This window comes from Poecilia latipinna, unplaced genomic scaffold (genome assembly GCF_001443285.1).
Source record: "Poecilia latipinna isolate Pla-1442-1.1 unplaced genomic scaffold, P_latipinna-1.0 Scaffold178, whole genome shotgun sequence".
NCBI classification, from domain to species: domain Eukaryota; kingdom Metazoa; phylum Chordata; class Actinopteri; order Cyprinodontiformes; family Poeciliidae; genus Poecilia; species Poecilia latipinna.
In genome coordinates, this window is record NW_015112794.1 from 293,534 (window position 1) to 305,352 (window position 11,819).

At 38.1% G+C, this 11,819-nt stretch overlaps 1 protein-coding gene across 2 annotated transcripts in view; it reads left to right on the forward strand.

Moving 5' to 3' along the window:
• The window catches only part of tmem266 (transmembrane protein 266), a 43,373-nt gene that overhangs the window by 3,153 nt on the left and 28,401 nt on the right, over positions 1-11,819 (forward strand). The window contains exons 1-3 of one of the 2 annotated variants that reach the window (XM_015030284.1): positions 1,964-2,082; positions 2,279-2,373; positions 8,550-8,738. In XM_015030284.1, the coding sequence (XP_014885770.1) occupies positions 2,360-2,373; positions 8,550-8,738 (203 nt within the window). In that variant the 5' untranslated portion in view covers positions 1,964-2,082; positions 2,279-2,359. Of the gene's footprint in view, positions 1-1,963; positions 2,083-2,278; positions 2,374-8,549; positions 8,739-11,819 lie in introns of those variants that run through there. The other variant, XM_015030283.1, reaches the window with a different exon arrangement.

Consider the following 11,819-nt stretch of genomic DNA (forward strand, 5'->3'; position numbering starts at 1 on the left):
TAAAATGAGTGCCTTTGTGGACGACCTCCTTCACTCGGGAAGCGCACACGCTATTGGCTGCAGCACTTATTGGAACAAGGGTCAACTCAAGATGCTGATTGGGAAATTCGATCCCTGTTTGTCACTTTTCCTTTTGGTCACCTCTACAGTGTAACAATCACCGAAAGTGTTAACCTCTTTGACTTTGAACACATCTCGTCTCCAGATCATCTGGGTGTTTTTTTTGTTTGTTTGTTTGTTTGTTTTTTTCTTTTCTTTCCAAAGTCCATATTTTTGGAGCGCTGCAGTGAAACAAACACTCTCAGCCCTTGAATGACCTGTGTTGATTTCTCCTGAGCAGCATTTAATCTGCTGTGCTTCTCCGGCTGTGAATGCTGACAATGAGTGTTTAAAGGGTAGCCTGGGTTTCACACATTACCAACAGATTCATATTGATATTACACAAAGATGATTATCTGACGTTATTGGGTTATATTTAAGCACTACTGTAGGTACGTATGTGTATTTCAGTAAATTACAATATCATTAAAATGTTAGTTTATCCCCATCGTTCGCTTGAAACAGAAACTGAGCTTCACTGTCCACTAATACAGTTTTTGTTTGTTTATTTTGTTGATTATGTCTTAAAGCTAATAAAAACCCAGAATATTGTTTCTCTAAGACAAAGAATGTTAAAACTAATTGGAAAGTAGCATCTCTATAGAGTTATTTCTTTTTAGCAAAGTAAAACATGGTGTGCTCTAAAACTTCCCTGCAATAATTGTAGACTTGATAAAACACATTGAGCCAAAACCAGCAGATTAAATCAAATCCTGACAGAGTGTGGAAACTTCACACAGGACTTCTATGATTCTGTGTCTTTTGTAGACATTAATGTCCAGCTCAAATGTTACATTTATTTGACATGAAAAAACTTTCGATCAATTAATGTTAGTTTTTTTGTTTTTTTCTCCCTCCACCCGCTTAGGGTGCTTCTGACATTGTGTTTGGTTCATGTGTGATTTAACACAAAAGGAATGTGACAGCTGTAGCCCATGCCCTCCATGCGTGGTGACTTTTGCAGCACTGACTCACGCAACTGCCCAATTCCTGAATTGGTTTTATTCGTGCACCTTTTCTATCACACTTTATCCTTCCACTAAACCTTCATTTAAGATGTATACTGCGTTCTATAAACAGGCAGCTATTTTAGCAGTGACATTTTGCGGTTATTGTGGGAGTGTTGATGGACAGCTGTCAAGTGTTAACTTGGAAGCTATAAATGGCCATAAAATACTTAATGTTAAAAATCTGTTTTAGTGGCTCTAAGCAATATTCAAATAATAATAATAAAAAAAAACTAAATTTGAGGCTTTCATTAGCCCAATGTGGGGTCAGATTAAAAGTGCTGCTTATGAGAAAATAACAAGCAGTTATTATGAAATATAGTCCAATGACTTTGGGTTCCAGTACCAGTTCACAGGTTCCAGGAGTTGTTCTTCTCCTTGCAACACATAGAAGAATACATAGTAGTTTTCAGAAACACTGGTTGTACAACTAAATATTAGTTCAGTGATTAACTGGAAAGCTGTGCCTTCCACAATATTTCAGTTACTACTTTAAATATTTTTGGTTGTAAAGAAAAATGCAGACTGCTTTACTTCTGAATAATACATTTAGATGTATGGAAATAAAACCTGTTTCAAAAGATTTTAAACTTTATTTGGTTCCTTTTTAAAAAAAAAAAAAAAAACCCTGCATGTATTTTTACCACAGCTGTTCAGAAGTTTCTCTTTTTGAAATGAAGAACTATAACGTCTGATTCTCCAAAGATATTCAAATAAACTGCGATGCACCTGTAACTTTCCGTGTCTGTTTAAGAGCTGGGCCGACTTTCACTGAGCAGAGTCGGACGTAAATGGCTCTCTGTGTGAGGGGGAACAAAGAGCAAGCATCCCTCTGCACTTACTATGCAAGGGGTGTGAAGTTCCTGAGCCCTCGATCCACAGAGCGGATCGTATATATTGGACAAGATTTAAAATCAATTACAATTTAGTGCTTCCAAGGAAAATAGTTGGAAAAGCACCTAAAGCCACAGTTCAGGTAAGGCATCTTTCAAAACTGACACTGGTATTTCATTGATTATCGTTCATAAATTTTTGTCTCTTTCAGCTTTATGTTTCATAACGCTGACTGTAATTACACCCTGCATAAGAAGATTAAATTTGTGGTTGTTGTCGTGTTATATTTTTATTTTTTTATTTATTTTTTTGTACTTTTGCATGTCTTTTATCTGTAGATATGGTCCTGACCAGATCTCTGCAGTGGTGGATGTAGCTCCTGGCTTCATTTAAAGAAGACATATTAGCAGCAACAAGACATGAGCAATACACAGTAAGTACAAAACGTGGCAAAGTATTAAGATTTAAGCAATCCAGGTGAATGTAACACTAATACTGAGATTAGTAGAATGAGATTCCTACTTTTTCTTGACCTTCACATGAGTTGGAATCTCTGGGAAAGCTCTTTTGAGAGTGCGAGCGCAGCAGACCTGTGCCAGCTTCGCTTACCATTCAGGAGGGATGTTCACATGTCATCTTCTCTTATTAATAATTACTCTGTGTGTGTGTGTGTGTGTGTGTGTGTGTGTGTGTGTGTGTGTGTGTGTGTGTGTGTGTGTGTGTGTGTGGTCCCTCCGACAAGCCCCGCATTCTGATTATAGGGAGGTTAGGGCCGGGGAAGGAGGAACGGGGAGGGAGCTGAGTTGGAGGAAGCGAAGTGGAGTAGTGTGGAGCAGAGTGAGAGGTGAATGCAAAGTGTGTTCAGTCAGCTGCATCTTCTGCAAAGCGCAGGATGCTGCTTGGAGCCAATCGGGTCTTTTGTCTCGAGCTTCCCACCAGCATTTTGTCGCTGCTTTTGATTATTTAATAGTTGGTTTATAAAGCTGAGGCTGAGACAAAACATTTGCATGGAAACGACAGGAAGTGACCAAGATAGGAGACAGCTTCTCGATATAAACCACACAGGACTACAGGGTCGCATTAACCGATCTCTCTCAAGAGAAAACCACGCATTTCATCCCACTGGCCTTCATCAGAGCATGCTCAGCCAGTGGGCTGAAATGTTGGCACGATTCTCGTTGAAGTGGCCTGGAAATGAATTGGTGACTGTGACGCAAGTCAAACAGACTCTGTAGTCTTTTGTGTGTACTACCAAGAAGCTTTCATCTAAGATCTGGATTTTTCACATATTTTGGTGTAGTGCCGCAAGCAAAGAAATCAGGACAGCACATCCTTTTCCAAACGTCAATGAACAGAATGTTGTTAGTAGTGAAAGAACAACTTCTGCAGAGGAGTGATGACTGGAAAATTGACATGGAGTAAAATGCATTTTTTTAGTACATTATATTTTTCTGTGCATAATTTTAACCATAAAGACCTGCTATATCTCTTTAGACCGGGACACGGTGTGTTACTTTGGAGATCTTTTAGTCGTCTTCATGTTGTTATTCAGGTTCTGTGTGAGTTATATGGGGATTCTGCAGAGCTACTAGCCTGTAGGTGACTTAAATGAAACCATAAAAGTGACACAGTTAATTATAATTTAACACAGGGTCATTACCTTTCCAGATTGCGCCAGTTTGTTTGGAGAAATAATTTTCCTTATTAAATGAAATAACTTGAAAAGTGCATTTTCTATTTACTTTTGTTGTCAATAATAATAAAATGAGGTGGTCTGATTAAAAAAAAAAAAAAAAAAAACTAAAATGTTTTTGAAACATTACTGTACAAAGCCCATGCACAAAGCGAATTGAAAATTGCAATACTTTTACTAATGAATTTGAAATGACAACTTTGCTCAGCTATGAATGTTACTTCTAAATATAAAACACCACATTTTATGAAAATGTAAGATTAAAGTTTGGAAACTGACTGGTGAGTGATATTTAAAGTTTAAAAAGCAACTTTAGACTTAGAAGTCATGTGTGCTTCACAAGCTCAAGATGCCTGCATCATGAAAAGAATTCACAACAAAGAACAAGGTGAGGTGGTGATGGGGAAAAACAATCTTGCAAATCTAGTATGCCATCTCTTTAATTGGGACATTGCCGTAAAGACGTAATGTTAAGTATTTACTTGTGCTTCGCTTTAACTGATTGTCAAATAAACCTGTAAACAAGCAAGTTGTCAAGCCCTCATGGTGCTGCAACAAATTCCTCAGTGACACAGATTATCATTCATCCACATGCTCCAGTGAGCAGAAAGTATGTGTGTAAATAATCCCAGCCCCTTAGTTTATTTAAAATATGTCCCGCAGCCTGTTCTACACCTTTAGATGACAGTAAGTACAGGGAACTAATGTGCCCAGCCTTGTGGAAATGACTTCCCACCAGATGCATGCATCAATAGCATCTGCTTTGTAACAGGAATACTTTCATTTTGCCGAATTATCTGCAATCTTACGTTAGAAAACGGAAGTTATGGATTGAACACTTGAGCCAGATGCTAATCTGAGTTCCAAAGTTTTTTGTTTTGTTTTGTTTTTGCTGTTTTAACACAATTCCAATCTCAAAAGGTCATTGTGGTTCATGCAATGCTATTTTAGAAAACTTGCTTAAAAAAAAAAAAAAAAAAAACATTTATTCCATGATCAATTTTGCATTCAACGGGTATTTATGTAGAAGTTGATACTTGTTTGCATTATTGGTCTGAGGTCTGTACTCAAAATATTTAGTGAAGCAAATTTTGCAAACAGAACGGCATACCAAGCAAGATAAACTGTCTCTAACGATATGACTGTTTAAAAATGATATTTGCAAGAATTGCAAAAAAAAAAAAAATGCTGATATCATACCTTTTCACTTTTGCAATAGATAGCTATTCCACCAGGTCTCACTGAACGGGCCCATCTTTATCAAAAGGTGTTTGATAAAGACCACTAAAGACTCAATGGTCATAAATGGCTACTAACATCGGATGTAAATAAACATTTAATAAAATACTGACTGTGGTATGAAAAGTTTTAAGGTCTTGTATGAAGCCCTATTTAATATTTTACAAACATAGTTGTTTTAAAGTGTCAGAAATCTGCTTTGACGCTGACTCCAACGGTTGCCAACTGGTTTCTTCTTGCCGCTCTTTACTCGATTTGTGAAGTGAGCAGCCAGGATTGTCTTATTGCCAGATTTATTGTTCCTGAGCTGAAGATTTCTGCAGCTCCTTGATAAATGCTCTCCTTGCCAGGCCTGCGAGTTTAAGTGAACAGCTATGTCTTGGTATAGGTTCGCAATTGCATGACACTCTCTTCATTTGTTCAGTGATGGATTAAACAGTGCTAGGTGAGATGTTCGAAGCCTGGGACATTGTTTTATAGACTAGGTCTGCTTTAAATCTCTTCACAGCTTTATTCTGACCTGTCTGCTGTGCATTGTGGTCTTACTTGTGCTATTTGTGTCTTATATTTCTTTAACAAACCTCTGCAACCTTTATAGAACAGCTGGATTTGTTCTATTAAATTACACATGGGTGGACTTTACTTGCTAATTTTGTAACTCTTGAAGGCAGTTGGCAGTTTTACTCATAATTATTAGTGTAAAAGGGACTGAATATAAATACATGTATCTATTTTCTTTGGGGGTGGGAGGAGAAATTAAATCATGCATCATTTTTCTTTAAGTTCTCAATTAAATTATTTTGAGGTGCTTAATTCATATTCCTTCCTCCCTTGTTATCACTTTCCACTCCAAAAAAAGTTACAGTTACAGTGAAATAAAATGTACAATAATTCAACTAATTTAAATATAGGGCCATTTACATGGCTAATGGCAGCACCTCACAGAAGCCAAAAAATAAAATAGCCAATAGCCACACAAATAAATTGTTGGTAATGATTTTCCTTGTTTCCTATTGTCAAAAAATATAGAATATTTAAACGTAATGTGTATGGTACTTTTAGTCTATATAAGAAGCTAACAACAATGTTCTAACTACAAATGCAAACTGTTTTGGATGAGATTATTGTTGTTGTGCAACAAGTGGCCAATTGCCCAACACAGACTTGTTGGTTATGGCACAGATAGTTAGCATAGTTTTTTTGTTTTTTGTTTTTTACTTAAACAAAATTATAATTTGAAGCATTTTGTTATATTTACTCAGTACAATCTTTGATATTAAAAGTTGTTTAATGGCCTGAGATATTTAAATGTGCCAATAATGCAAAAACAAAAGAAATCTGTAAGGGGGGGGAATATTTTCTTTTTCACAGCACAGCAAATCTAGCACTTCGTCACTCTTAAAGCGCTCTCTTTCATTTCCAGAGTTCACGATGATAGCTTCGACAGTAATTAGATGTTGCTTTGTGACACAAAGAGATAAGGACGATATTTCCGTATTAACGAGCGGTCTATCAATTTTTGTGTTCACATTTTATTTAACATAAAATTTATCAATGCATGATTATTGCTTAAGCTGAAAGGGTTATGTAAATTTCCATGCCAATATAAACTGTTCACTGAATTAAGTATTTTCAGACTTGAATATATTAATTAAAAAAAGAAAAAAAAAACATGGTTGTGTTTTTCTCTTTTCACAGGGGTTTCAGATATTTCTAACAAGAAATAAAGGTTTACATTTCAAATACATGAATATTTAAGATTTTTAGATTTGGATGCAACCTAGATTTGTGCAGTTTGTTTTGCTTTGTCTGTTTTTAAAATTATATTAGTTTCTTCAGTCACAGAAAGTCCCCTGCAGATTAAGGATATTAGTCATGCATCCTGCTACGTTAGGATAAACTGCTGCAACATTGAGTTGAATTTAGTTGTTAATCTTTATATAATCATTGTGCTTTTGCCACACACAAAAAAAGAAACATTCTAGAATAACAAATGAATCACTTTATTTCTGGGGACACCACAAATCATAAATGAGGACATTTCTGACATGGCTGTAACAACAGGATCATTTAATGTGTTTTAGGTTTGTAATTAGGACCTCTTGCTTAAGGTGCCCAGGCATACATTTTGCACACCCTGTCCCTGAAGCCGTCCACGCTCTCCTTTTTCATTTCTTGTGTCATTCACTGCTGTAGCTTTTTTTTTTTTTTTTTTTTTTTTTGAAAACAGCCTAGCCTTGAGCAGACTGCTTCACAATGTCTTCAGATGGGAAGCGCCTGCTCCCACCTCGGGATGGCAATTAGCCATCTTATCCTGGGTTCCGCACACAATTGCTCCTGGCCTCCTTCACGACTGTCTAAAAATGTGATATTGATGCACTAAACAGTTTGTGTCTGTCATAAATGATTAGTGTCCTTGTTGCAGCTTGTCAGAGGTGCCAGCTCCATGGATAAAATTGGGATGCAAAGGCACATTTTGTGCCGTGTTCATGTTTGACCCTCGAGCTGAAAAATGCAATTATAGCTCCACTGGCATTACAAAAGAGGCGGCAAGAAAACGGCTCCGGCATCTCATGTTGCGAGGGCTAAACAATAAGTTAAGTTTGAGAAGCAAATATTTTTGATTTGCCATGTTGCGAATGTTCCTTTCCAGTCTGTGATCATCTTCTAACCAGTTGTTTCCCCACTGCCACCCCTCTATCACAGAGGTTGCAAAATTCACCAACCCCTTTTGGCTTTTGTTCTCCCTGTCTTGTAATCAATGCCTTCCTCCACTGATAAGTACTCCAGTTATTGATGTCCCCATACTGGCTGCTCTGGGATTGCTGCCAAGCAATGTGTGTCTCCTATTCCAGGGTGACTCATCCTTGCCCGCTATTGGCTGACCCACTCGGATTGCAGTCCTCTCTATGTACTCAAGTTCAGTGGAAGACAGAACGATATTTTGCCGGGTTCTGCCAAATTTAGCTAACATCTCAAAGAAGATGAAGCTAAAAACGAAAATACAATTCCGAACGCGAGAGAAGTGCAATGCCATTTCTTGGCTTTGGTCAATTAATGTAAGCTGTCCAGTTAGCGTGACTGTTTGACAATGGTGCAGTGAAGAAGTCGTGCTGAATCTTCAATTGAAAGACTTGTCTTTATAGCATTTTGGCATTTAATCATGTATGTCAGATTATCATTGCATTCTGGGCAAATGTTTTCGCTTTATGTGTCCCATAAACAAGTCTTCATTGATTATCAGTATTTATCTGGTGAATGTTTGGAGTTTATTTTCATGTATTATGTAGAACTTGGATTTAGATAGTCTGCATTAACAACATTTATACAGTAGTAAATAGAGGAGTACACCCACTTGCAATTTTAGGGGTTTAACATTAAAACTGTACCTGCAAAATTAAGTCTAATTTTTAGAAAACCAAACCCACAACAAATACTGTCATGTCAGTATTTATTCAACACAAATTAAGCCACATTTAAAACAAACAAACATACAAAAACTTGAAGTATGCTCTAAAAATTTAGATACACCAAGACCCTTGAATATGTCAAGGTATGGACATGTTGAAAACCTAAATACAAAATGTTTAAGTTCATCTTTAATCAACTAAACCATGACTCATTCAGCACCCTAACTGTACTGTTGCTTTGGTTGTGGTCTACCTTCTGTGTCACAGAGCTCCTCCCCAGGGTGGAGCCTCGGATCTGGAGGTCATCTCCCAACAGGTGGAGGAGGACAACCAGTGCGTGGCTCCAGTCCAGCTGGTCAACTTCACCTACAGAGACTTGCCTTTGGCAGCCCTGGACATATCTCTGGCTGGATCCCAGCTCATCTCCAACCCCGACGAAGAGGATAACAGAGATGGGTAGGAATCGGATTCGAGTGTATTTATTTTCGTAAAGCCACGTTTTGTGTATATAATGTTGAACCTGAAACACTAGTTTCACCATTGTTATACTGAGGTGTAAATCCCTTAAATAAACATGATGGCTTCTGAAACTACACAGAGCACCTCACTTTTTTTAAATCATTTTCATGTGAGAAAATCTCTCACACATTGGCCTCCAAATGTGTATCACATTAGGAGAAAAATGATAAGAATTTGCCTCAACTTATGAGCCTGACGAGGGATTTAAACTAGTGTTACCGTATTTCTTAACACAAACCAGAACATTCAACGGAGTGTCTTAGTTTTCCGCATAACTTAGATATCAAAGAGCTGCAAACAAGTTAGTGACATGATAATAATCCATAAGTAGTTTGATAGACGTAAAAATACTAGAAATGCAATTACGTATTGATTAATGTTCTGGGTATTTGCTCCATTGTTAAGAAGATATCAGAGATATCGTGTGTGAGCCACCATGTCTGCTCTTTGTGTCAAAGCGCTACATTTCTAATTATGGCAGAATTGCAATTACTGTAATCTGTAATCTACCCTGCCGGTGAAAAGCTCTGCTGTTCTTCTCCCCATTGCTCATATTTGCATTTTGTAATTATACCTGCCATGTTGAATCATGCTTCATTTTACAATAAAGTCTGTAAGATGACGATAACTGAAAATAAATGCATTAGTGTCACCATGTTAAATGGGCATTTTCTCCACTGATGTGTTCGTTGTAGCTTAATGACACGGCAATTTCTCTCCTCCGCACAGGTTTGTGTTCGCAATTTCGATAACCGGCGGAAAACAAAAGGTGTTGTTAGCAACATGGCCATCCTGAAATGTCAGAGCCTTGTGGTGGTGCGCTCTCTGCCCATAAGGCCTTCTTGTTCTGGCCTTGTGTTGTTTTGTTCTCGCCATAATGCCATGCTACAGTCCCAGCATTCTGCGGGACAGGATACACCCCTCCCTAAGCAACCCTGGAAGCAAGTGTCTGTGGCTTTCCAGTCAGGAAGCGTGACTCACAGCCCTCCTGGCATGCTGTGATGCAGAAAAGTAGACAAACAGCATAAGCTTAATTAGAGCATTCGGCATTTCGCTGTCGAGGCCCCTGGTGCACGAACATGGTCAGCCGATGGCCGACTGGACTCTGCCTGTTTGGCCCAGTTGAGGCTGGAGGCTCTGTGGGACGGAGGGAAGGGACAGGTGGGTCCTGCCCAAAACACCCACTTCCAGTCTCCGTCTCATTCAGATCACTGTCTTGCTCACATATCGAATAGAAAACACACGTCCTTAGCAATGGCGAACCAAAGGGAACAATCCGACAGCTCTGCAAATTATCGTCCCTGTGAGAGCTTTGGTGTAACATCATGTGAAACTTATGGCCCCTGTGGGATTTAGCAGTGTGCAGTGGAAAACTGCACGTCTCTCTCTTGACTGTAAACATAAAGGTCATTGTGCTTTCCAAAACTATTCAAAGACATTGATACTTTTTTTTATATTTTGTCACATTACAACCCACTTCAACGTATTTTATGTGGTAAATAATTGTGAAGTGGATGCACCTACAAATCAAATTTTGTTGGGTAGTGACTAACTACATATATACTTGAAGTAACCATTAGAAAACAAGGTACTGTTAGCAGTTGTCTCTACTCTACACACCTTTGGAAATATGTAGCTTGTATTTGTATTAAACTCCCTGAGTCAACACGGTAGATTGCAGTTGCACTTCTGTTCCAATTGCAAGGCTGCGGTTGTCTCTTCAGGCTTTGTACTTCAACAGGCTAAGTGTCTTTGCCCTTAGCTCTTTTTCTGATAAATAGTTTTCCGGCCGAGTCTGTCTGCTTAGGTGGACTTTCCATCTCGATAGGTTTTGTAACAGGACATTATTCAAATCTTTTGGTCTTTCCCAGGCTCTGAAACGATCTAACATTACCTCAGGTGAGCAAAGACATAAGCAAAATTCCACATTGTAATTATTAAAGAAAAATGAAGCCAAACTGAACAGGCTGGAAAAACTCCTTCTACGGTACTGAAAATGTAAAGAAGCAGCCAGGTGCTGCTGATGGAAAGCCCTTTATTAACTGATCAACATTGGTCCAAAATTCCTCCACAACAATGTGATCCGCTGATAAAGACAAGCTTTTGGATCGTGAGGTGAACTTAATTTTGCCCTCGCACCTACGCATGACTTCACTTTGTGGGTCAACAGTTCCTCCTGCTGAGTCTGTCGACATCTTTGGCCCAAATCCTGCAGCACAGTAAGAGAGATGACCGGAACTTATAAAATGATCAGGCTAAATAATAATAAAATATTGTACTATTATTTATTTAGATTTGTAGCTTCGCTGCTTTATGTAAAGTGAATATCTGCATTGTTTGTTTTTTTTAAATGAAAAAATATATATATTCTAAATATATATTCTTGCTGTAATTATAGAGGGCTAAGAAGTATTTAAGGACAACAACGTCCATGTGTTACAGTAAGTCAATGAACTTCGGTAATGAAATTCCTGATTATCCAGTCACAGGCATTCCAAGACGCCTTGTCATTGCAGTTTCATGCTCTCATTTATCAGACGAACTACCGAATACCTTCATGACTAAGCTGTGTGACATCCTAGGAATGACACAATGAGGGAATGTGTTGCATGCTGGATGATTTCAATCGCTGTTGCGTTTTCCTGCACATTCCACAGAGTTATGTTTGTCACTGCGTCCTGACCTAAAAGCTCGTGCTTTATTTGCCGAGATCCGGCCTTGGGGTGATGTGAAAAATGATGGTCACTATCTACAATTTACGTTCCGTTTTTATAGTTTACTTTACTTGCAGCGTTCTGTGTGACTGCTTGCCTAAATCATGGGCTAGACATCTCTTTCTATTTGACGTTGTGCAATCTTTCCTCTCTTAATTCTGCCTCGTTTATAATTTCTGCCAAAAGTAAGCAAAATATCGTTTGCAGCCGTCGGATGCAAATGAGTGGATGCAAATAAAATAAGATAAAGTATATACATATATGTGTGTGTGTATATATATATATATATATATATACACACACA